The 27,767-nt window shown below is 38.0% G+C and overlaps 1 protein-coding gene across 2 annotated transcripts; it reads right to left on the reverse strand.

Annotated features, from left to right (window-relative positions):
• Positions 1–27,767, reverse strand: LOC149081731 (uncharacterized). Of its 2 annotated transcripts, none has more exons than XM_089237154.1 (3): positions 27,520–27,767; positions 9,430–9,533; positions 1–6,982 (listed from the first exon to the last, which is right to left on the reverse strand). In XM_089237154.1, exons 2-3 carry the CDS (start codon positions 9,517–9,519, stop codon positions 4,259–4,261), a joined length of 2,814 nt encoding a protein of 937 aa, XP_089093280.1. In that variant the 5' UTR covers positions 9,520–9,533; positions 27,520–27,767; the 3' UTR covers positions 1–4,258. The 2 variants fall into 2 exon arrangements, with proteins under 2 accessions (XP_089093280.1, XP_089093279.1); XM_089237153.1 differs by lacking the exon at positions 27,520–27,767 and adding an exon at positions 23,977–24,229.

Below are 27,767 nucleotides of genomic sequence, written 5' to 3' on the forward strand. Positions count from 1 at the left end.
GTCTCTTGAAAGCAATTTATTGACACTATAGATGTTAGTCCTTTATTCATTGTGACTTTATACATAGGCTACATTAATTTATATCACAGAATGTACGTAATTACATAGCCAATGTTAAAATATAATGTAAATAAAAAGACCTTATATCTGAGTGTATAAATCGTGTATGCGAATAAAACCCGACGCCGGCATCAGGTCGATTTGTACATGGATTTTACATGAGATTATCTCGTGAAAAAGTACAGTATTTATATAATTAAATGTAACTATATATAAATAGACTAAAAGTATTTAACATCCAAAATGTTCTTCATCGCAATTGGCACTGAATGTCTTGTACAGTGGTACCTCCCATACGACCCAGTTAGCGCACATCTCCCATTAGCGGACACTATTTCGAATTACGACGACAGGACTCAGTGTATTTTACTATCCTTAACTTACACTTCTCGTTTAGCGAACAAAATTTTTGGTCCTATGGGTGTCCGTTATCGAGAGGTTCTAGTGTAGTCTTGCGGCCATTTCATATAGCGATGTCACTTTTCCTTTTTTTATTTTATTTCGAGAAAAACACGTACTGAACGTTAACTTTCGACTACATGTTGATTAATGTTCCAAATTGTATAACCCTTTATCTACTGACGGTGAGTACCAGGTTAGATAATTTGTGTTATTTACCAACTAATTCTAAGAGAAAAACATTTTCTTTTCAATCTTTAATTAGAACTGAAATTAATTACCAAATAATTGACATAATATGTATCTATTACTATCATATTTATTTTCTATTTTTATCAATATTTATTGAAATTTTCTTCATATTCGACTTTTCATAATCTGGTAGATAAAGGGTTAACAAATACAGTCAAACCCCGATGTAAAGCTCCCATTTGTCTTGCAGATTGTGGCGCTATAACGAGTTTGGCGTTGCATCGAATCACAAATTCACATGTTTAATCCATATATACATGTAACATTTGTTCACTGGAAAATTTTGGTGCTAGCGGGATTGGCGCTAAATTGGGGGGGGGGCGCTACAACGGGGTTTGATTGACTGTATTTTCGTGAGACGTGCATGTGACTCGAGATTTTCTTTTTTTCTTTATATTATCCCCCCCCCCCCCATCAAAGGCAGAGCTTTACCATTAAACTTTTAATTCTATTTTGAACATCACAGTATAACTGAAAACACTGTTGCAAAACAAGCCTATCTCGGGCACCATCAAGTGCCACGAAACATATACACATCGTTGGAAATTACTGTCTTAAGGCAGGGCCACACTCGTGTCAAGCCTGGCCCAATAGTTATTCGAAAATATTTCGAAATATTTCCAAATATTTTCTTGATGCAATGAGGCACTAGCAGCATAGGCTGGCTACACACTGGTCTAGGCCGGATCAATGTTCCGCATTCCTTGGCGAATATTTGCCAAGAACAAGAACAGATCCAGTTTTTCCCGGAACACTCTTCGTGTTGTGACTGTTGGCGTTCTTGGACGAATGTGTGGCCAGACGGATTGAAAGATGGATGGGGGGGGGGGGAAGGAAAGCGGCTCCTTTGAATTGGCCTTCCGATACCTTCTAGCCTCCAATGTAACGGGCCTACAACGGTACAATCATTCAATTATTACACTCCACTCCACTCATAGTGATTGCAGATATAGTGATAAAACTGATTGCAAATGGCGGCACTACACACAATAAGCATTACACAAAATACAAACTTCACGTCTGGTTCACTACACGTACACTCACATTCCAACATGAACCAATTTGTTAGAAGTTCCGCACAGGAATGTGAAGAGGTGCACGGTGGTTTAGTAATAGTAGCCTCCAACATTTGACAACCATTGCCAATAGTGGGACGGCCACACTACAAAGAGAAAAGGAAGTTATCAACTATACAGGAGATTCATGGAACAAGAACAGGAGGCCTATAATGCCGTGGAAATCGAACGATTTAAATTGAAGATGAAACCGAATATATGGATTTTATAACTGATTCATGATTGATTTCAACATGCGATTTAGGATTTTATATTCGAATTAGGATTTTATATGCGATATAGGCTTATACGGGGTGCTCTGTTAATGGACCGACAAATTCAGAGGGTTGTTAGTAGACATCAAGAGGAAGAAAAATTGCAATGGAACATGGTGTCGCAAACCACGTTGAGAGGGTGAAAATCGCGAAACACGCACGTAGGTTTCGACGTCACACTGGAACAACACCCCCCCCCCCATTTTTCCAAAAATTGGAACCCAAAAAAGAAGGGGTGTTTTATACATGGATATTAAAAAATACCCTTGATCAAATCTTTTTTCCAAATTTTAATCTAAAAAAATCAGGGGGGGGGGGGGGGGGTTCCTCATATACGTTAAATTACGGTACTTTTTGCATTCTAAAGTACTCTCTCCAAGCGTCGCTGTACACGTGTCCCTAGAGCATGGGTGGAGATACTGCGTCCAAGGTGGAGTCGACTGATTTAATGTGTATATGTATATAAGAATTGACATCATTATCATCGTGCCCCCCCCAGCAATAATGGCCGTGTCCAGACTGACTGAATGAAGGACTTTGTTTCATTAAAGCAGAGGTCTTCGAGGTCTTGCGAGCACTGCCTGTACCCGTCATCAAAAGAAAAGCACCTTTACGGTGAGTTTAACTTACGAATGCATGAAATGACGATGATTTCAATTCCTGAATGCAATTCCTCCAAGGTGTTTAATTGGAACGTTGATTAAGTGTTCGCGAGCACGGAATTGGACACGAGCATAGATAATTCTGGGTACGTCAAAGAGCACCATGGTGCTCGCGAGTCGCGACCAACGGGTTGAAGATGCCTGCTTTAAAGTAACGAGCCACCTAGGATTGTTTTTCAATCCATTAAAGTCCCGGACCTTAAAATATCGGACCTTGTAAAAGCGAAAGATTTAAGAAGTTAATATAACACACACACACACACACTTATATACTTGTAGTTTTTTCAGTTTCTTCATAACTTGATTTTTTGATTTATTCCCTTTTTAAAACTGACGATTCAATTGGTATTTTCAATGAAATATTACTCTCAAGACAGATGGCCCGTGGCATATCTATCCGCCCAACCTCGTGCAGCAACCTAAAGTGCAGCGTCATACTTTATTTGGAAATTCTCGTGTTAGACGCGCTTCTTGGCTATAATTAGCTGGATCTTCCCGTTTTCTTCTTAATAAAATACAGTGGATTCCTTCATAATTCGAACTTATGGTGTACAAAATAATAACGCGAATGATGGAACTTGATTCCGCTTTGCATGCATGAAGCAGAAAAATTGTAAAACGAAAATATAGCAACAAAGGTGTTTACACTTTGATACATGAATTGAAAGGTGTAAAAATGATCTAACTCTTAACTAACTAACCGAACGGCGACCCAATCCCTATTGCGGGGAATTTCTGATAGGACGCCGCCGGATTATGCAACCTCTATTCGTTTAAGCGTCCATGTTTCTAATATAAGGTAATAATACAGTTATCGAGATTTTATACAGTTATTGATTTTGGCTCTTGCTGCGGGTAACTGGCGGGGAATAATCTGAATCGAGATGTCGGCCGTGGGTGCTGAATCGTTAATTAATGCTGGTCGAGTCTGATGCTTGTGCTAATGGTGTAGTTATTTCTCGAATGTTCTGATCATAGTTTTTGCTTAAGTTGGGAAATTTTTTTTGGAAAAATAAACTAAAAAAAAAGTTTGATTTTTTTTTTTTTGCTTCTATTTTTACAAACAAAATTGATTAAGTAAGTAATACCCATAGAAAATGGATTGCATAGATAAGATCGCTAGCAGTTAAATATAATACCATGTATTGTATAATACCATAACATAAGGGCCAGTTCCCTATTGTCGAAATGAGGGATGGAAAAGGATTTGGTCGCTCATGGCACGATGATATTTTTCTTAGTCGCACAGAACACGTAACCCTTCCGAAAGTTTAACGAAATATCTTCGGGGTTTTGCACAACTTCCTGTTTTGTGTGTTAAAACTTTACCGACCTTTCCTGGGTTTTGTGAACTAGAAAAAAAATAAGTATTTTGATGGTTCAGCAAGAGTTGATGCTGTCTCTTAGACAGATCAGACCTGATGCGTGACTTATATCATTGGAATATCAATAGGTTTCACGAGGTTTTATCACAAACGAATGTCGAGGGTTTTTTTTTGGAAACGGCAGGGGTTAGGAATATCACTGTGCCGTGGGTTCAGGGAATTCCACCGGTTCATCCCATCTCTATTATATCTGTGGTTTGAGTTTTCGACAACGAAGGCCTATAGAGACGTTCCACTTGTCCTCCGAACAGCGTCGCGGTGATCGAAGAAGTCGAGAACCCTTTCTGTCTCAAAAGTATCTGGCTCCTGTGGAAGAGGACAGTGGCGATGATGGTCGAGCAAAGCGTCAAGAAGAGTATAAGACCGAAGCTGATGCTCAGTTTGGCGGTGGACAGACAAACGCCGTAAATTATTTCTTCCCTGCGACCGCGATATATCTCTGTGTTCTCGTTGGTTCCGTTCAGCTCGAAGGCTAGGTCAGCGAGTGCTACAGCCCGGAATTTTTGTTGAACACCTATACCTATGACTTTGTCTGAACGCTTGACGCGAAGGTGTCTCGGACCGTGGACCATCGCTTTACGAGCGCCGGGCTCGAATTGACCCTCCAGATCAGTCTGGAGAAGAAAACCAGCTATAGGTGGACGAGTGTTGATCTCATCTGATTTGGCCGAAGGTGTTTGCTGCTGCTGATCGTTTTGACCGTCGGCGTGGTTGCTGTTACCATCAGACTTGTCTTCAGCATTTTCATCCATCCTCCTATCGGCTATGACGCTCATCAAAACTTGTTGACGAGGACTAAATTGAGGTACGGGATAGGGATTGTGACGCTGTTTCGGTTTGAACGTGACAAGCGGGAATCTTTGAAGATACGGTATGCCATCGGGTCCTACTGGATTTGGATTTCTCTCCTTGTCCCACAAATGCGGAGGCAGTGTTGTGTTCCTTCCCGAATGTTTCCCTTGAATATATGCAGGTTGTGGGGATGTACCGCGTGGAGCTGGACTATACCTGAATACCGGTGAGCCATTCGGTGATAGTGTCACTGATATCACTGAGGGCAATGCGTGAGAACCGATAGACACCTTTTGGTTCTTTGTAAACTTTGTTTTGACTGTTTCGACTCTCGTCGATTCGTACGCTTGGTGCAAACTATGTTCAGCGTTGTAAAATCCCAGGTCGTGTTCCGCTTGTGCTTGTTTCAGCTGCTCCGTAGTGATGTGGTGAGGATGCGCAAAAGAGTTCGGTTCAGGTTGAGGTTCGTTCGAGAAATGAGCGTGTAAATGCTGATTTGTAAACAGTTGTGTACCTTTGTTCCTTTGTGCGTGGAGTTGCTCTGTAGTCAAATGATGTGGATGGGCGAAAGAATTCGGCTCCGGCTGAGGCTCCTCGGCGAATACTTTCTGAGCTTTTAAGAGTTCTTCCGTAGTTATATGGTGGGGATGAGCGAAAGAATTCGGTTCTGGTTGTGGAACGGGGCCCTGTTCCTGCAGTTTCAAGAGTTCTTCTGTTGTTATGTGATGGGGATGAGCCAGAGAGTTCGGTTCCGGCTGTGGCTCAGCACTGATTCTCTGAGCTTTCAGGAGTTCCTCTGTGGTGATATGGTGAGGATGAGCAAACGAATTCGGTTCCGGTTGTGGAACCTCACTGATTCTTTGAGATTTGAGTAGCTCTTCTGTTGTTATGTGATGTGGATGAGCGAACGAGTTTGGTTCAGGCTGAGGTTCTGATGCAAAGTCAGCTTTATGGATGTTTGGATGATGTGGCTTGGCCGCAAAAGCTGCCAAAGCATCTAGTTTGTGTTTCTTCAAAGAATGTTCCGACTGTTTGAGTTGTTTCAGCATCTGCAAAAGCTCGATATCCGCGCCGGATTGGTGATTATGGCCGTAAGTACTCGGAGGCTCAGTAATTTTACTCTTGTATATCGTATCTTTATAAACTGGAAGTGATTCTTTTTGTCTTCCGGGTTCCGGTTGCTGTATGTGCAGTACATCGAATGGTATTGCTTGGAAAACCTCAGGTGGTTTTCTAGGTGGCGGATGGCTATGAGGCGGACGTCTGGGACTCGGTTCATGTTTCGAAGACGAATATCCGTTGCACGACTCGCTGCAACCGTGACGGCATATTTCCACAACGCAGCTGATGTATACGTCTAATTGGTCGGGAAATTTGAACGCGTACAGATGCGAGTAAGCTATCAAAGAGGCTTTGTTGCTGAAATCACGGACTTTAACGAAAGGAGTAAGCAGCGTGGAGCGTAGAACACAACCGTTTTCATCGATGAGATTGACGACGGATCCACCGTCGTCGTGGGCGCGGCACTCCTTAACTTTCATGTCAAATTGTCTAGTTCGATCGTTAATAGCTATGACGATCGTCAGAGGACTTCCCAACGTTACCAGCCCGGTAACTTCTCTGGCCCACGGGCCTTTACCTTCCTGTATCTCCATCCAGCAGTCTATGTCATCACCCCGAAAGTTAAGTTCCACAACATCGAGGTCCGCTATCTTAACGGATTGGTCGGATGAAGGTTTCTCATACGACTCCAGCCACTCGCATCGAAGTCGCTTGGCTTCGTCCCAAGCCTCCAGCACGTCTTCACCGTATTGTATTATGATAGTGTTCTCGTGGAATTGCCCCCTGAGGTCTTCGGTGGTGCCGCAGGTGTCGTAAGTTATGTGGAAAGACGTCTTGAGTACTCCAGCGTGAGGGCCGACGTGAATGCATCGTTGGTGTTGATGTTTCCCAGGCTGTGAGAAAACGACTCCGAAGAAAGGTTCGTCGAATTCCATGTGCACCGTCATATGGTCTTTAGCACACACGACATCTAGTTGTTTCAAGTGGTGACTCAGCGGCTTCTTCGGTGACAAGAAATCTCCATTCATTGTCCGGAAATCCTAATAATTACAGTTAAAGTAATAATTTTTCACAAATTGCGTATTGAGAAAGTCATTCATGTAGCAAAGAATTGGGATTAACCCCTATATGTGATCCCGTGTATATTTGAATATAAAGGATGGTCATAAAATAACTTTGCTGATATATAAGCCCCTAGCGCCTGTGAAAGTAAAATAAAATGAGGATAAAATTCGAGGTATAGGTATTTCAAAGTATGTACTCAAGGATGTGAAAAAAACCCCGAAACTCTGTTCTGTGCCCGGCGACAATGAAACATTTCGAAATATTCGAATGGCCAATATCCACTTTTATGCATTGCAAAATGATCAGCGCATCAAAAAAAACAAAAAAATCGTAAATGGCTTTGGAACGGTACCTGTAGCATCATAAATGCGGGCGCTACATGCATACAAAGAAAGCTCACTAAGGGGTTGGTGCGCTAGACGCTCTCGAAGAATTTCTTCAAATAGGAAGTCCCTGATCGGGTGTCTAGCCTCTAGTTCACCGGTCCTTTGATGAGATCTTTCTTTGTCTGCGCGTCCTGCCCCCGCATTTATGGTGATACAGGTACCGTTGTTCCAACGCCATTCATGTGTTACGGAAATTATGTCAATAGTCACTATTTATCATGTATTATGTCATGTTTCGTTTGCAAATAACCATTAATGCATCCCACTTCTGACACTGAATTGTTCCGAATTATGTCTCTCACAAGCACTCGATAAGCAAAGTTCACGGACAACACAGATTTATTTCACAGAACAACAATTACACGTATTCACAAGCAGCGGTTTCGACGAAACACGTTAAACAGAGAAAGCGACCTACAAATATATAAGATATCTTTTCCAATCTCTAAACTTCAACAAACAACTCCTAGTTCTCTTTTGGTGGCACCACTTTATAGCCACGGGAAAAGCTTCGAGAAAATTCTACCATATTCTCGGAAAATCCAATCCTTTCCTTTCGCGACATGACATCGCCAACTCGCCAGACTTGCCAAGTTTCGAGGCGCGAATGCGAGCCGATCTCCCTGTTAAAAAGTCTCGCCACAGAGAGCAACAGTCCTACAAACAGTACAAATATTCAGTCACTACACATCACTAACTTCACTTCTGAGATATAGATGGCAGCACTGAAAAATCATACACAACACTAGAAACGCACTCAAACTGTTAGGTACACACACTTACACTTCCGGCACAACTCACTAGGTAGTAAATTGCCTATGGCGATAGACCTGAGTTGTGCTCGGTTTGAAAAAAAAAAGATTTGCCAAGTTTGTCGTCAGTGTGGCGTGATTCACAGAGTGATGCATTTAATGGTTATTTACAAGCGAAACATGTAATAATATATAGCTAATAAATAACGACTACAGTATTTATATAATTTTCATAGCACATGGTTTATACTGCACCAATCACTCTACAATGCATAAAAATGGGTGTTGCCATTTGAATTTTTCGATATCTTGTTGCTGTAACCGTAACCGTGAGATCTAAGGTTTTGTTCCTAATCTCATTCTCGAACGCATACTCTTAAACACCTATGTCTCGAATTTCATTCGCATTCGTTGATTTTTGCTGCCACTAAGAGCTCGTATAATCAAGACAAAGCTATAGACAAAGTTATTTTATGACCACCTTGTACATGTCAAATACATGGTAAATAAAAAGCCCCATTTTATACCTATTTCTTTTCTTTTTTTGGTATTTTAGAAAGTACATCTTTTAGTGTCATTTCAGTACCAAATACGACTATACTTTTTTTACTAGAAAGAAATTGATTACTTGTAGGTGCCATTTTTTTTGAGAGAGCTGCTGAAATTTTATGAGTTCAGATATTTATAAAAATGCACAAAATTAGGGAATTGAAAATAAAATTCAATGTTAAAACTACTCAAATTTGCTAAGCAAGATTTTATCTGTTTATAAATACAGTTAAAATCAAGACAAACGTTATACTTTAACCACAATTAACCATTTTGAATAATTAAAAAATCCACTCTAATTTATTACATTTTGGTGCTGATACATTGCTTAAATTAAAAACATCACTCATTTAGATCCGTATTTAAAAAAAAAAAAATTCAATACGTTTTTATGGGGCTGAACCACAGAGGGTTAAAGGATCACGAAAAACTGCTATTGTTTGAAATTATTCATTGCAAAAAAACAATTGTTGTTGTTTCTTCTTTGGGATTTATTCCGAAAAATATTTTTGTGGAGATAAAAAAACCTATAAAAATATGCAATTACAATATAAGGGGGGAAAATACCGCACCAAATATAGCATATTTCTGACAGACGTTGTAAAAGGAGCGTTCAATCCAAAACAATCAATCAGTGACTTTATGAGACTATTCCATATGTCTATGTATATAGCGGAAAATTTTCATTTCCTTTCGTTGCGTCCAACAACACAGCAATTGACATCGATCTCTTACCTCTTTCTCGATACTATTCCATCCGATTTTCTTCTGTTCCGTAACTGATATCCAAAGCCCAAAGGCAGTGAATGCAAGCAAGAGGTACATCACCGAGTCACAACCTGTACAATTGGAGTGAGAAAAAGAAAAAAAGAGCAGAAATTCTCAGTTTTGAAATACAGTCTTTACAGAGGTGTAGAACTATTCTTTTTTCTTTGAATACATATTTTAATTATAAAATTAATTCATTCATTAACTCTTTCCCTACTATATCCGGCCGATCCGGCCCGTCATGCAGACTACCAGATCCGGCCCAGCCGGCCGAGGTAGGGGGGATAGGCATTTCACATTCTTTTATTCCGTGGGCGGGACGCAGTGACGGATTGTTGACGGCTGCTGAGTGGGGTTCTTGTCGGAGAAAGAGGATTATTTTAAAGCTAGTTACCTATGAAAGAATGACTATTGACAATGACAATACCTCGGATGAGCTTTGAGAAAGACGCGTGGTTACTATCTTTTGAAATTTCGCCAACATTCTGATTTTCATTGAAAGTTTATTTAGTTTTCTTTGAAACTAGTAAAAGATCCGCCAGCTAGCTATAGGTTTAATTAGTAGTCGGAGAATTTTTTCCGTAATACAATAGGAAAAAAAGAACATTAATTTAAATACATCAGAATATCTTAATTTCTTTTTCTGATTAAAAACTTACGAAAATTTTATTTTTGACATTTTTTATGAAACACTCAAAAAGTTCAGATGCACTGTACATCGGACCTATTAAATTTTGAAGGAATCAATGTCGAAAAAGACAACTAAATATTATTGTATTTGCACATCACTGTCGTTATTGTTAATTAACTTACGTACAATTTCAAATGATTTCTAGAACTAAGATTACCGAAGTTCGACCTTTCCCTATTTTTTCTAGCTGTTTGTGTTTTTCTAGCAAAATATACGCACACCAAGAAAATAAGATGTTTCCGTCAAAAAAGTAATTAAATATCGGTAAAACTGAAAGGGAAATTTTTATTTTTTATTTGTTTTGGATTTAGTGCGAATTCCATCTTCCACATCCAACTGCAGTGGTTCTCAACCTTTCGTCACTCGTGGCCATGCCCCCCCCCCCTCCCCACATATTGAATCAGATTGGCTCGGATCTCCTGCATCACGGGCCTTCTTATGCGGGAGGGGGGAATTAAGAATCATCCCGGACCCCGGGGTTGGTGCCCTGTCAGCTCTACCCTTGTGGGGGTCATGCCAACATCTACTAGAGAATTTTCAAGGCCGCAACACGAGCTCGTGACGTCACTAAACTTAGGCGACTGCTTGCGCTACGCACTGTGGAATCGACTTGATATATGTACCGTACTCAATTATTCCGCGAGTAAAATTGGTGCTATGAAATATTTCTGCCTTAACGTTTTACTAGATGAATTTAGATTATATATATTTATATTTTTTTATTTTACTCACCCCCCCCCCCTCATTTTTCAGTTCAGACAAAAATACAAAAAATTCCCTGTACTTGTCTAGGTTCACAGAACCATTGAAAATATGAGCCACAGAAAAAAAATTATCCTTTTCCTCCTTGAAAATGGTTTTAGGAAAATAAATTTATGACTGAAATGAAATTTTTCTCAATCAAGTTTCATATCACACACCTACAGAGAAAAAAAAATTAACAGAAAGTGGAAGTTTTTTTTAAATTAATATTTTCTAGTGGGTTTATTATGTTTTCTAGTGGGTGTTGGTCATGCTCGTGCCTCCCTTGCCCTGTTCATAGTTCATCTGTGGCTCGCAAAATAATTTAATATAGATATTGTACATCCATAAAAGAACCACTTCAAAGCATAAATAGGCACACACATACACATCAGTATTTCCAGCTCGTCGTGACGCCCCTCACAAAAAAGTGGGAACACCCCCTAGGAGCCACAACGCACACTTTGAGAAACACTGCCCTGTCGGCTTAAAATTGGTGATAACAAAACTAGAATAGATTTTGATAAGCACCACTCCTTGTCTCCAACATTTTCAGCTTCTAATCCACTTGACAGAAGGTTGAGATGCTTGAAGAATTCACTATCGCAAAGTGGACAATACATGTATGAGAAGATAAGTAAGGGCTGTTATACAGGCGAGTTCCAAGAAAAATTGGCCTGGCCTATACTCAATACATATATGCTTGTAACAATAGCAGAATTTGGGTTGTGGCTCTCACCATCGGTTTGTTGTGCTGTTTGTTATCCTGCTGCTTTTTCGTGTTTGGACATCTCTTTTCATTTTTAGCTCTCGTTTTGTTTGTATCAAAACAACGGCTGGATTAAGGAAAATATTCGCCCATGGGCAGGGCACTGCAAAAGAAAGACTTCTTGAAAACAGAAAGACTTATGGTGAAAAGATTCGGAGCTTCAAATGATTTGAATGATTTCCTACTGCGATTGGAGTTTGGGAGGTCCTTACTTATCTGAAAACACGGTATTTAAAATTCTTTTCAAAAAAGAGGATTTCTTTTATCAATTCATAGATTGGGAGTGGAGAACTACGGCTCTGTGGGTACGTACACGTGGCTCTTCAGTAAAACTAAGAAAAGCATAATACAGTGTAGTTTACTAGCAAAAAAAAGAAAAACTTTTTGTCTCGTGAATAAGTTTTGAGTTATTGTGAAAGACAGCTTTGAGGCTCCTTGGACTGAAAAGCTAGCTGACCCCAAATGGCGTGTAATTCAGAGATCTCTATAAGTATTTTGTTGGGAAATGCAAAGGTGTTGTATTAGAGAAAATCTACCTTTATTCTCGTGTATTTCCCAGGGCACCTTTTTTTGACCACCAATGCGTCTGGTATTGGGTTCCATTGTGTGATAAATAAGGATTAAAAGTTTGTGGGATGTTTATATAGTCTAAACTCTGTCTTCTACTAACAGACATGCTACTAGTTATAAGCAATCTTCTTGAATAGATAATGTCCACAACATAGGCGTACGCAGAATTTTCTCGAGGGGGTTTTCAGATTTTTTTCCCTTCTGGGGAGGGGTTTTTACTTTTTTTCCTGCAAAATATCCTGCACTATAATCTTGGCTCACTCCCCCCCCCCCCCCCCCCCGCGTACGCCAATGGTCCACACAATTCTGTAATGTGATTAGTTTAGGGATTATTTTTAAGCTTTACATTTCTCTAGTTTTCGTCATCTTGTCTTGATACATATTCTGTTTAAAACAGTAGGTCGTAAAATATTTTGTCACTCAGCCTCTTAAATCTTTATCGATTAATAAGTTTAATCCGATTTCTGCTGTCACAAAATGCCGTTGATGAGGACAATTGGCGAAGTTGGTTATGTCAAATAGCATAAGTAGCCAAAACTTTGCATCACGGGAAATTTACTGTGTGAAGAAAGACGAATCTTCTTTTCATACCCGTTCGCTTTGTTTGGTCGGAGAAGAGAGCGTTGAAATACTTTGCTTTCTACGAGTAGTCCAGTCATTGTTGCGAAAGGTTCTACAATGTGCAGCAGAAGAATAGACGAAATAAATATGGGGGGGAAAGAAATTTGTCTCGAAGAAGCTCTCCGAAATTCTAGGGTCCATAGATTTGCACCCCTCTGGTAGGTAAAGAGTTAAGTCAAAACAACAACAAAAAAATCATGTATTTCAATTTTCAGAAGAAAATATCTTCAAAAATATTTGTCAGAACTACAGTCGAACTTGGTTAATTCGAAGCTCAAGACGACAGCGAAGAAAAGTTATGATTATCCAATTAATCTATACTAGATTCGCAAAATGACTACAAATTGCAACGTAATCATCAATATTCACGTAGGATTAATACAAATACAAGTCCACAGCAGGCAAAATGACTAACGAGGTGGCTGAGAAAAAGATGCCCATAACAAATATGGATGTCATATATTTCTAAAATACACCACAACCCTATTTTATATATAATTAATCTTAGTTGCAACATTACTCCGCCGTTCTGGAATCGGCATCATTGTGGAATTTCTTGACCCATGCTGAAAGCCTGATTTACAGAAAACAGTCACTGATACCATCAGTTACGAAACTGTTTCCACAAATTGTGCTAACCATTTACTATATGGTATTAGGGAAGTCCACTTTCATTAGAATTTGTTGGAAGAAACTGCTCTGAAGAAAGAAATCTGTTTTTGTTGAACAACGCAATTCGTATCAAGTGGTACACAATTCCGGCTAATCAATGTTACAAAAACAGACATTAAATTATTAAAAACCAAAAAATACAAATTATCATTATGAATTCTTCCAATCCAGACAGTCGTTTCTGAAATTGTTCTCTAGTCAAACCCTTTTGGCGGATTAACGCGGATAATTCTTTTTTACGAATTTAGATCATGTGGTTTTGCTGGTTTCTAAGTTGATAAAACTCATCCAACCAAGAATTGAGTAAGGGACTCGTGGTTGTCAAAAGTTTAAGAACCACTGACTTACACATTGCTTAGTGGACAAAATGCATGGTCGTTCGAGCCAGAAGTTAAAACGCACCCACTGTTGGCCTAAGATTTTTACGCTTACTTTTAAAGATTTACTATTTAACAAACTGGTCAGCAGCCAGTTGTCGTGGATAATAAAGATACAATTAGACGAGAGAAGCAACGTCTGACTGCTTATTGGACCTTCCCCCACCACCACTGTCTACATTTGTTCATACTAAAATCACGATTCCCCCCCCCCCCTTCCACAATTCGAATATTCCAAATATTTGAAAAAATTTTAACACTAAATTAAGTGGAAAACTATGCAAAGGGAGTTCGCAAAAGTTCGAATTATCAAAAAATTCAAATTAAATAAGTTCCACTATAATAGTCTCTTCCCGAGCCATCTTCTTGTTCTTTTGGGGCGCCTTTTCTTCCGATATAGTGCAAATAGATATCTTTTTTGAAAGAAAACCTCTTTTGGGAGAGATTTCAGTTTTCTTTTTTTCTTTCTTTTTCTTTATTGGAAACGATTCAAACGCACCAGATCTTGACAAATTTTCACGGGCATTTCCTCATTTGGTGGGAATCGGGTCGAAGCGATGTTCCCGATTAAATCGAATCCAGTTGAATAATTTAGTTTGCTCAGGAAGGAAGACCTCGTTGCATGTTTATTCCGTTTCTTCTTCTTTACGGTTAACTTAATTGACGAGTTTGATTTGGAAATAGAAACGTGAATACGGTATATTGATACTGGGCCTGACATTGACTCCAGATACCGAGGGAAAAATTAGCATTATGCCTCCACCAACCAACCCTCCACTCAAAGATACTTGTTTCATGAATTTTTTTTTTTTTGAAATTTGGCTCCTCGAAATTTTTTGGGAGTGAATGCATAATTTGCCTACATGAAAATGGGGCCCAGTAAGGTAGCGGTCGTCAAAATTTCAGACATTGCGGGCCAAAAAATACTTCAATGGCGCCGGAGGACCAAAAAATCATATCGTGGTATTTAGTAGTGTCTAAACGCGTGTGCCCAACGGAGCCCCAGTGCTTCCAGCAGGGCCGCAACTAGATGCTTGGCCAGCCGGGACAAGCACGCATTTAGGCGCCCTCCCCCATAATGTTGAAGGAGAGGTTAAAGAGGGAAATTGGCACCCCTCTATTCCGATGCCAGGGGCCGCCTGCACACCCGTAGTTGCGGCCCTGGCTTCAAGTCAAACAAGAGTCCTATATTATTTTATAATTCTATTTATTGTGAGACCCATTCTTCACATTAAATATGAATTTTCATCAATTCTGAAATTGTTTTTCATTGAGCACGAATTTTCATTGATCCTGAAATAATTATAAAAAAATGAGTTTTCATCAGTTTTGAAAATGCTGTATTTCCCGAAATATTTCTCGTTAGTCATGAATTTTCAACAATGGTGAAACACTTTTGAAGCTATTTCCTCTCATTAATCATGAAACTATTTCTCTCATTAGTTCTGAAATGTTTTCTTATCAACTCAGCCACCTCGTTGGGCATTTTGCCTGTTGTGGAGTCGTATTTGTATTTGTATAAAAGTAACTTTGAAATTGCTTCTTTTTACCAATTCTAGAATGCATTTTTTCATTGAGATTTTTTCCAACATTTCTATTAATTCTGAAACTATGTGAGCCTTTTCGTCGGCGGGCCACTGCGAAGAGCTTCGAGTGCTCCATTGGCCCACGGGCCATCCGTTGAAGACCTCTGCAGTAATGACTTATTTGCATATTGCATACATATTTCACTTAATTATTCTCTCTCTTTCTCATACAATTCTCGTCAACAAATGACTACGTAGGACATTCGATAGGGAAAAAAGGAGTGAAATTTAGTGGTATTTTAATGCGTGGGACAATATAGTGTCTCAAACTTGCGACAGAAAAATAGTTCAAAAAGTTTTTATTTATAGTTTTATTTCTTCTCTTCAGTATATGAATACAGGATGGGTGCAACCCCTCCCCCAAATTAGTGGTGAATCGTTGATCTTAGAAGTATACTACCAATGAGAAGAAGCATCCACAAATATCGTGTGTCCCTCATATACGTCATTTATATTGCAAGAGATTGTATAGTTATCAAGAAATGAATAAAACATTTTTAGTCACCCTGTGTTCAAAAACACAATGAAAAGGTTGTTAGCCTGTCTTTCCTGAAAATATTCCATGTTTCTAAAAACAATTTTTTTTTTGGCCAGGGCGAGACAGGGCAACAACTTTCTAATTGGGTTTCTGAGGACAGGGTGTCCGTATAAAAAGTAAATTTTTATATTTTAATAACTATACAGCTCTTTGCAACATGAATGGCTTATCTGAGTTTTTGTGATACTTTTTGTAACTGGGAGTACAACCCAAAAAATCCCTATAGGAATCATCCCGGGCCCCTGGACTAGAGCTCTGCCAGCCTCGCCCTTGTGGGGGGGGGGGGAGCATGATTCGAAAGTAATGTAAATGTTGTGGCACTTCAAAATTCCGCCAAATGGCTGAAAATTGAGCAAAGGAACCCCGAGATAAACACCAATTTATAAATGTGTCACGAAAATTTAGAGCTTTAGAAAAATGTTCTCCCACTCCGTATTTTTTTTACTGCATGCGTTTTCGTTTTACAATCTTGTATATACATGATAATTTTCTCAATTTAGTAGCCTTGATAATGGTAATACAGTCAAACTTTGTTACAAAGACCTCGGCACTTCGCTTATAATGTCAATAATTGGCGGCGGTATGGGATGATCCCCTAGAAAATACCGTAAATGAAATTTGTTTATAACGTCGATGAAAATTCCACGAACTTGGTTACAACAAATTTTTCTTCTTTAACGATGGTAAAAAGAATTTTTAAGAAGTTTGGTGCTCCGTAGTGCTTCTAATTAACATGCCCCGCATACGGGACATTCCTGTATGCTGTTATCTATGCACCCTACATGTTTTTTCCTTTCTTATTCGTAATTCGATTTAGTGTTTTTCATAGTATTTGAAAACAGAACTCAATCATGTCTAGGGCTAAGTTAAAAAAAAATTTCCGTAATTTTTCCGTAAATTTCCAAAATTTCCCGTAATTTTGTCCTTTCTGACTTTTTCTATTACAAAAATAACCATTTTTTCACGGTGTTTTGAAGTTTTGAACTTTAGTGATCTTTACTAGAACTAAATGTATTGAAGACAATGTATTGTTCCGGATAATGTCTCTCACAAGCACTCGAGATGGCAGTTGGAGGACAACACAGATTTATTTCGCAGAACAGCTATTTACGCGTATTCACAAGTAGCGATTTGATAATCCGGTAAACAGAGTGCCCCTGACATGTCACTAACGCACACAAGTATTTGTCTTTTCACCACTCAAGTTCTGCTTTGGCGGCACTTTTATACAAGCAAAGAAAGATTCGAGAAAGTTTCCCTCCATTCTGGTGAGATCCTATAATTTCTCTGGCGTCATGATGGCTCGAAAGTATCGGAGCTGTCGCCAAACTTCGCTAAGTTTGTTGCCGAATTGGCGAGATTTACATAACAATGCTTTAATTCAGCGGTACTCAACCTTTTCTGGCATTTCAGTGTATAATTTCTATGGCGGAGCCCTGTTTAACTCGGGGAACCCTTTTTAGTATATTATTTATATGACGGTACCCTTAGGCCTCTTTGTTTTTTTGTTCATCAAATTTATTGATTTATTTTATTATCCTCGACTGGCCGCGGAGCCCCTGGGAAGTGCACACGGAGCATCGGTTGAGAACCGCTGCTTTAATTTCATTTTTACAAAGATAATGACTATTTACAGGCAATAAATGACATAATAAAGGAAAAAGTAGGACTAGTTACATAATTTTCATAACGTTATTTTGCATAGTTTAATATGAAATGACTGTATTATAGTATGAAAATTATAATACAGATCATTATAAATATGACTGTGAATATTTTCATCTCACTTATTTGTCATGTTAATTTTTCCATTTCCCAATAATGGATACAACCTAAACAAATATTCAATAACCGTATTCTTAGATCGAAAAAGAGCTTTTGATTACGTCGACCTAAATATCCTAACTAAGAAACTTTACTCAGCTGGCATACCTGACAATCTATTGAAATGGTTCGAAACATATTATTATTATAATAGACGACAAGCAGTTAAAATAAATGAAAAAATTGGTATATTTTTTGAAGTAAAAAAGGGTGTACCTCAGGGATCAGTTTTAGGACGCGTACTTTTCTTCATATGCATAAACGAATTTTGCGAACTTAAACTAAATGGAAACTTAATATCTTTTGCCGACGATACAGTACTGCATATAGAAGAAGAGAAATAGAAAATTTATTTAAAAGTAGAAGACCTTTTCGTAATAAACAGTTGGCTAAGTAAAAACAAACTGCAGATAAATATTCAGAAAACTAAATATATTTGCTTAATCTCGATAATATTCAAATAAAAATTCATAACCATTCCCCTACTCAAAACATATTACACTGTAACTGCCAAGAAATAAACAGAGTTTTCGACTATAACTATTTGGGCATAATAATACAGGACGACTTTAAATGGAATTTGAACTGTGAAAAAAATAACTAAAAAATTCGAACTTTTGCAGTAATATTATAGACTTGAAAATACAAATGCATGGATATACTCAATTGTAACATATGAAATCTGTGCTTGGGGAGTGCATACTATACTAACATAAATGAATTAGATAATGTATATAATATTCGCAATTAAAAACTAATTCCTCTGACCAAAACAAACGTACAGGGTGGGCAAAAAAAATTCATAAAAACCGGAAAAATAACCGAAATAAAAAACGATTTCAAGGGTTGGTATCGCTAGGTCACTTTTAAGACAGGAAAAACTCAAAAACAGCCGATAGGTGCCGTTGATGTACAATTGACACATTTTTAAAAAGAAGTATGATAAACATGTTGGGGTAAATCGAGAAGCTATTCATACTTAGAATAAGACAACCATAAGTATTCTTTATGGGCATTGTATAATATTTTATGATGTGTAAATATTGTTTATAATGTTTTTAATTACATTTTTAATTGGGTTGCTTTATTTTTGAAATATATGACATCCATATTTGTTATGGGCATCTTTTTCTCAGCAACCTCGCTGGGCGTTTTGCCTGTTGTGGTGTTGTATTTGTATTTGTATAAGTCAAAGAAAAGATTCGCAAATAACGAACAGAAAATGCCTCCAAATCGTTTATTACAGCAGTGTTCCACATGACCACCACCACCACAGGGAATAACACATTGCAGGCGAGTCACAAATCCAGCAACGGCAGATTCACAAACACGGTTTACAACGGTGAACTGATTGTGGATTAGGAGCGCAAGTTCTTATTACAGTCTCATTTGCATATTTCCACCGAAGTCGCTCGTACCAGTGCCACCTATCGGTTGTTTTTGAGTTATTTTCTTTTCCTGTCTTAAAAAAAATTCCAGTGAGCTAGCGATGCTAACCCTACAAACCGTTTTTTATTTCGGTTATTTTTCCGGTTTTTATTCATTTTAAAAGTTTCTACGGACTTTTCCCCCCCCCCCCTCCTCCTGTATATACAGAAAAATAAAATTTGTTATAGCAAATGAAGAATGATTAATAAAGAATCAAAATAGATCATCTCAACTAGATTAAGTATTGAATATCAAGTGCCAAAAACGAATAAAACTCTATTCAAAAAAATTTTTAGTTACACTGCTCCAAAAAATATTAAATCAATATGAAACTACTAATAAGAGATTAAATTACAATATTTTTGGTTTCGCGAAGAATATTGTTTTTGAAACACTAATGCAATAGAAATATTTGCATTGAAAACGATTTTTTTCCCACTTTTACAATACACGTGTTTCATTTTTGAACATAAAGATATAAAAATATGTACATTTTTTCAACAATTTGCATGATCACTAATCATCAAAATTCGAAGAGATCGTTATAAGAACCGGATATAATTATTTTAATTTGCAATTTTTACGACATATTTTTTGGTGACACATTAAAAAAAATTTAATTATTGTGCGTGTATAAATGGTTACTGTTTATGATAATAGAATGAATGTTGCTTTGGAAAAATAGAAATTTAATATTATAAATTATTTTCGTCTTTCTGGAAGGACAAGTCCCTTGAGGGTCACAGAGCGGTTGTACAATATATGTATGTCCATCTTTGTTTATTTTTGTAATTTTTGGTCTTGTCATCAGTATTTTTTTTGTATTTTGTAACGTGCTCTATCCAAAAAAAAAAAACATTTCAAATCCCTGCATATTTTCTAGGATTGTGTTTTTTTTACCAAGGGATATTTTTGGGCCATAATTTGGTGTTTTCCCTGAAAGTTCGTGATATTTTGTGGCAAGAACTGATGATGTCTCATATTTATGACCAAAATTTACCGTTTTCTCTCGATCACCTTTATCATGATGAACTTACAGCACCTTGCACAACATTTGATTACGTCTGACAACGTTTTCGTCAAAAAAATATATCGAAAACGGCACAATCTCGGTTATAACAAAAACAAAATTCACGAAATCTTCGATGTCGTTACAACCGAAATTTGACTATACTTCATCGAAAAAAATCCAATTTTCAAGTTTTCCAATTCTTTAGTTTCCTCAGAGGCCAGTGGAAAGTTCATGCGTAACGATGCTTGTTATTATAATTACATGCATTTTTTTCATAATTCTAAATCTGAAATACCTTGGGATTACAGACGCGTAAAATTCTATCGTCTTTAAGGATAAGCATCAATTACAAGTGTATACAGGATTTTATGCATCATCTCGACATACTATTATAAAAGGTGCGAATCCTTAGGATAATTTCTTATCCGCAACCGGAAAACGTTCTTACGAGCAAAAGCAACATCGAGCAAATGTTATTTTGAAAATTGTAAGCCACCTTATACAGTACTGTACTAGCTATAACACTCGGCGCTGCCCGGGTTTTCTGCAATTACTGGGGGGATTAAAAAAGTGACACACATAATACTAGCAGCACTAACTAAGTGATGAACCATTGTAAAGGCATATACATATCTGAAACGCAATGCTAGGGAACTACAATAACCAAAGTAAACGTTCCGAAAGTAATTGTTGAGGCCCAGAAACCATTGTTGCTCTACAGTTTTCCCGCCCATTTCGGGCATTTGCCCAGCTCTGACTAACTTTTAAAGTATAGTCCTCCTACCACGAGATGAGATTTGGCTACGGCACGTCATGTCACGTCAAACGATTCTATTTTATCCTAGAAGGACATGGCAATCGTGAAAGCTCAGTCACTGATGAACTTTTCTCGATGTGCAATCGTTTTACCAAAAAAAAAATTGAATAAAATCATCCGACGTGACGTGACATGACGCAGCGAAAATTCATCTCGTGGTCGGAGGACTTCTCAGCCTTTCTGAAAACAAGAGACAGTAAAATGTCTGAAACAATTTGACGGACCATTGGTGTCCCGTATTACGGGACATTCCTGCAATTTTCGTTGTTCCGATTTCATTTATACATTAGTCACATTTTTTAAATGACACTTATTTGATTCTTACTGAGGTCGTAATGTGTGCACACACACACACGCACACACACACACACACACACACACACACACACAGCGTTTTCATAGTATAAACTATATGATAATTATGGCAAAAATTTTTCATCTCACATATTTGTCAGGTTTAACGTTTTTTCCGCAATTTTTAAATACAATTGGTGATTTTCCCTACTTGTGGCAATGTTTTTGATGGTAATTGGTGATTCCTGTATAAGATTCCTATCAGCCGTATTTTCCACAATGAAATATAGTCATCAGATCACTTGAATGCTTTTTTCGTGAGGTACTGTACACTTTTGTTGATGATAAGATTTGTAGACAACTGCGATTTGTAGCAGCCCTTTATTTCCACACCCTTCAGCAATTTTATCAGTAATTAGCAAATTGCATTCAAAGCAATAAATTGAAATTTTTGGCAAAATTCGGTGATATATCCCGAAATTTAGAAGCGCATTTTCCTGCATTCTCCTCGATGATGTATGGTGAACTTAAGTATTGAAGGTATAATTTTATTTGAACCGATATGGATATTGCTAAATATCAATTACAACGGGTGAATAATTTTATAAAGTCTGCCCTGTAGGCCACCTATGCCATCTTCGTGAATCAGAGGTGGTCGGTGCACCATAGGTTGAGAATTGCTGTTGTAGACCAATGTTCCTTAACCTTTTTTGTTCGAACATAGTCCCCTCTGAACCATATTTTCTGTATATGTATAAAGTTGATCTTCGATACCCTGGAGGAAAAGTTCAGTGAGCTACCCCTCTTGTGGTACCACATGACGATGAGGCGACCCTTCATAGCGGTCATCAAAACTAGGATTTTCGCCGCCCGGGGGAAACATTATTTTGCCACCTCCCACAAATTTAAAATTTGATAATTTTGTAACGGTGTTCTTTGTTCCTACCTAAAACCACCGCTCCCTAAATTTTGCACCCGGGCAGTTGTCCCCCCTGCCCTCCTCTAGTTCCAGCCCTGCTGCCGTCTCATCATCATGGGCAAAGCGATATTCTCGGACTCTTATGGACATGAGTCTCCTCCAGGTTAGCCGTGAATGGGGGCCTCGCGTCGAGATAGCCCTGGTTTTAAGGGTAGTTCTGCTAGATTCTGTGAAATCAGTTCCAATTTTATTTTCCTACTTTTCTGCACAAAGCTTTCTTTCTTCACATCTCTCTGAATTTTCTCACAGCTCTCTATGCCCCCCCCCCCCTTCTAGTCACCTGTAATGGCTCTTCTTACATTCGGTTTGTTTCCCCGTGGCATCCTTAGACTATCCCAATACCGAAATGGGACATTTCAAGACACTTTTGTAGATGACCGGAAAATTCCTTTTTTGAACTGGGCCGTAAAAATTTTCAAGATTGTTGATGATGAAGAATGAATATAAGGAATACACCTTTCAATAATTGTAGCTCATTTGAAATATTATTCATTTCTGAACAACAGTGCTTTTGAAAACTAATCCATATTTATTCATAGACGTAATAGGTTTTTATGAATGAAAATCTGACCATTATCAAAGAACAAATAATTTCGGTATCGAATATCTAATACGAAGATTTTCTTGAATATTTGATAAGAAATTGCCTAAATACCGAGGGCATTTCAGTGCCCGAAAAATTTCCAAAACATTCGTTTTTAAAATTAATTTTTTTTAATTTTTAAATATGAATTTTGAATTTTCTAACTGCGTTCGAATTTTTTTTTGATCTACAGCAAAAGTATTTTCAATATACAGGGTGTGCGAGAAGTCCAGGGCACAATAAAAAAATTAATAGCAAATCAACCAATTGACATAAAAAGGTGCGGTTTGCACTAAAATACCTATCATGGTCCTAGAGCTTTTTTTTTCTTCGGATAAATTAAAAAAAATTCAAATTTCACTCACAGGGGGCCGCTGTGGAACGAAAAACTCTATATAACACATAAAATGTAACACAAACAGTACATAATTAATGTTTATTATAAATTTGCGTTGCATAAAACTACTATAATTCAACATGAGCAAAGCATCCCTTCGCCCGTTTAGATGTAGCAGGAGCTAGAAAGGCGCTCATATATTGAAATTTGATAGTTTTATGGTAACGCGTATTGTCTTAAACATTTATTATGAAAGGTTTGTGTTGCATTTTATGTGTTATGTCGAGTTTTACGTTTTACAGCGACCCCTGTGAGTGAAATTTGAACTTTTTTTTTAATTAAAAAAAATCTTAATTCTTAATTTCAAAGATTCAAATAAGCTTCGTTGAAAATTAATGAAAAAACGGATATTTTATGTGACGACCGAAATTACTGGAATTCCCACTAAAATACAGGTTGTATGGTCACCCTATACACACATTACTACCTGGCTCACGGACTGAAAAGGTTGTGCACTCCTGCCTCAAAGAGAAATGCTTTTTCACCTACCCCTTAAAAGTATTAATATCATGAAATATGAAATTTTAAACACCCTCCAATCAAATTTAATTTACAGAAAAATATATCGACTCAAATCAAGAGGATTTCAGTGATAATGATAACAATTAATCATACCTGTTGACTTAATATCAGAATCGGTAATAAACCAAAGGCTCGCTTTCTACGATGACATATCCAATGTTGAGGTGTTGGCTTTCATGAAGTGAGCAGCGAAAGATGAGGCACTCATCATCGAAAAACTTTCATAAAACTGACTTCATTATCATCAACGGGTTCGATAGGGAAAGAAACTGAGTTCGCCTACAACAAATAACCCTTTTTTTCTCTATCAAAGGTGGGCCACGTTTTCTAAAATGGATCATTGTCGATTCCTTTCGTGTATGTATTAGAAGGCCCCGAAGCCGGGTCCCAGTGACCGTTTTGTAAGAAATCCCACTCTCTCGAACAGAAAGCCCCGTGACCTGAACCGACGCCTCAACATATTCATCGTCTCCTCATTGCCCATGCTGAGAGACGCCCTCGTGAAATTTTGCTCATTTCGGTAAAAACAAAACCAAAAAAAAGGCGGATATTTTTCTTCTTTTTTTAAAAGTATTTATTACATGTGACGAACGAGTTTTGGTCTTCCTTAATAACACCTCTTATTCTGTTGTTATCGTAAACGAATCTGATTCTTATCGGGAAAAAGTAATTAATCTAGTTTTTGTAATCAATTCTATAGGCCATTTGATGACTAGAAATATGAATATCAATCAGATCTCATTTAACTGACTTTTTTATTGGATAAGGTTTCTCGTATTATAACAGGTTAAAAAGAAAATACAGTCGACGTTCGCTACAACGACCCTCTTCGTTTCACGGAAAATTGACGTTATATCGAAAGTTTGAAAAAAAAAATTAGCTCCGTAACTTATTCACACCTGAGAAAAAACTACAATAGAACCTCGTTTATCCGAACATCAATTTTCCGAACAACTCGGTCAATTGAACACTTTTTCAACCTAACTCATTTTCATTTTTCTATAGTCAATGATGCTCAACAGTTGGTATTTTCTTGGAACTCGATTCCTCTTTTCTCCCAACTCGATGACTTTGCTGTATTGTACAATAACTCACTTCCAAACAATTATACATACTGTACCTGTGTGCTATAGATATGTTAGTAGTGGGGCAGATCCGGGTACATTGTAGTATGTAGTTATAAACGATTGACAAGCAAATGACAAGCAAAAAACGACAAGCAAAAAACCAGAGATGTTACTGTGTGTACCTCTCTGGAGCGAAAATGTTAAGAGAATTCCGTATGTAGACCGAGTAAAAAATTAAATTATCCATTTTGTTACAATGTAAGCATTTGCAATGAAAATACATGAAATTAGAAAGTAATAAGTAATCGCACGCACTTACGTACGAAATTTCACGGCCCTCCACAATTGAAGGGATTGCAATGCTCCAGCCCGGGAGCCCGGAACGATTCTTATCATTCTTCGTTTTTTCGCACTGAAAATTTATCAGGAAGTGGCCCATTAAAAAAAGCTGGCACGGGTCTACCAGAGATCTCTACCCGGGGGCCCTGCTGCTGGGTCGGGGGGAAGACATGCCGAATTCTCCAATATTTAAGGTCTAGTGCAATTTAGGTGAATGAAAAACACGTATTTTGTTCATTTGTTTTACAGGTGATGGGCAAGAGGCAGTCACAGTTCGGACGTTCTATTGAATTGAATGGTCTTTGTAGGTCGTTATACTGGATGGAAAATAACAAGGGAGGAACTGGAGAAAACTGGGACTACCAGTCGTTTTAACGGGACGGTCGCAATAGCACAAGGTCGTTATAATGAGCTTCCACTGTATTTGGAAAAGAAATAATGCATGTGTTGCGGGTCAATCTAGCTCAAATTAATTTCACAATCATCTTTTATAGCAATTCGACGTTTCTTCAACCTTTCTGAATCCAAGGACCACTAAAAGTTCTGGAATGATTTGCCAACCAGCAATTTACATTATAAAAAGCTTTATTTCCCATTCGAACCTATGTGAATATAATTATTAGTTACACGGAACTGAATAATTACCATTCAAGTTATTGAGTGTGCTTGTAGGCCCTCTATTCCCATCTTTACGGACCTCCCCCCCTTCCGTGGCCCGCAGGTTGAGAAAGACTGCTATGTATGTTACGAACCCGGCTAAAAACAAACAAAGCAATTTTATCTTCTGAAGTTCGTTAGGCTAACATATATGGAATCCGGGACAATTCTCATCATTTTTTGCTTTTTCATGCTATAAATTAACTATGGAAGGGTCCGTGAAAAGTCTGACCGGGAGGCCCGCAAAAGATCCCAGCCTAAGGGCCCTGCTCAAGGATGTGGAGGGGGCCATGTCCACACCCATGGGATCAGAAATTTTGTCCGCTAATGGGAAGGTACGATACACAGTGGAACCTCGTTTATACGCCGTTTGGTTTCGGTCGCACTTGGTTCCTATACATTTTAATGTTAAAATGCATATGTAAGTGTGTGTGCGCGCGCGCGCGCGCGTGTGTGTCTGTGTGTGTATAAAGGTGATATACTGGCGGTGATGCATAGTCACCAATCGTCTCGATAAGGACACACAGTTTGATCAAATTTAACTACATTTATCACTTTTACAGGCGATTATGCATAATTCCCGAATGAAGTTAGAAAGTCGGATAAATATGAAAAAATTTAAAACCTATCTTCTCTTTATTAAACCAATTTCAATTAATTATTTTTACCCACATGTGATACGTTCACTACGCATATTTTGTAATAAAAATTAAATTAAATTAAAATAAGTGTGAAGAAGATAAAAAACGTTCACAACAACATTAGCAGTCTTGTAATGTTGACTTTCTTTATACGTACCAGCAAGTGAATACAAATCCAACACACATTACCATTCAAATTCACTAGGGCCCTTAGTTCAGTTAATTAAGTAATTAATTGACGATTTATCATATTTACCAATGTGATCTTGGGATTAAACATAATCTCTCAGTTGTATATGACGAATTCTTGGTTTATGGTCAAAAAATGATTAAATTACAGTTTGGGGGGGGGGGAAATAGAATTTGCCTGATTTTACGGTCCACTATTGAGAGTGTCCGCTGGGGAGTGAAATACTTTGATCGTTGATCATTTTTGTCGCACCATGGTCATTTTCTGCACACGAGGGCTAATTAGACCGGGACCTACAATTTATTGCCGATTCCGAACGGCAGGCTTGTTTTTTATACTCATCGAGAGGTTGGTGCGCTAACCTCTCGATGGGAGACTCCCAGCGGTAGCAACATTTTGCTGCGGTCAAGTCGCCGTTTTTCATTGTACCCCTGCGTCAGGAAAGTTTTCTGACAAGGACGAACCGGGTATCGAACTCGCGACACCTCTAAACATCCTTTGGTACTTTAGGCGAGCATCTTATCGACCTGGGCTACCGCGCCCCGGGGAGTGAAATACATTAAAGCGCTATCCCACGGAACTCGGTATCAGAAAAGTGTCCCTCTCAATTAACCTCAGCCGTTAGATTCCGGCACGTATGACTTAATTCAATGATTTTTAACAAAAATTTTAAATTTATTTTCTCCCGAGAAAAATAAAAATTATTTAACGAATAATAAAAAACTAAAATAAGCGAACTTACTTGAGTCTAGAAATTTTCAATTTTTCCCGTTGGTAAAAGTCGATTCATATCCATGTTGTCATTGAAGATTCCAAACTAGTCATATACCATCATGTATTCAGACACTACATGCACTAAATAAACACACTAATTACTAAACAAGGCAGTGGCTATATCAAGAGTGATATTTGTGATGTAAAAAGGGAACAAAATCGAATGTTTTTAGATGTTTTTGTTTGTTCGGTAGGAAAAAAAGAGGGCCCGAGAAA

The sequence above is a fragment of the Pholcus phalangioides genome, unplaced genomic scaffold (genome assembly GCF_987345545.1).
Source record: "Pholcus phalangioides strain wild (caught in Gottingen) unplaced genomic scaffold, Ppha-v1.0 ptg000009l_1, whole genome shotgun sequence".
NCBI classification, from domain to species: Eukaryota; Metazoa; Arthropoda; class Arachnida; order Araneae; family Pholcidae; genus Pholcus; species Pholcus phalangioides.

Excerpts from the sequence above, each read along its gene's own strand:
- LOC149081731 (XM_089237154.1), bottom strand. The coding sequence starts at position 9,519 with ATGTACCTCTTGCTTGCATTCACTGCCTTTGGGCTTTGGATATCAGTT. Across the intron at positions 6,983-9,429 it reads GGAATAGTATCGAGAAAGAG|GATTTCCGGACAATGAATGG; the intron begins GTAAGAGATCGA and ends TGTAATTATTAG.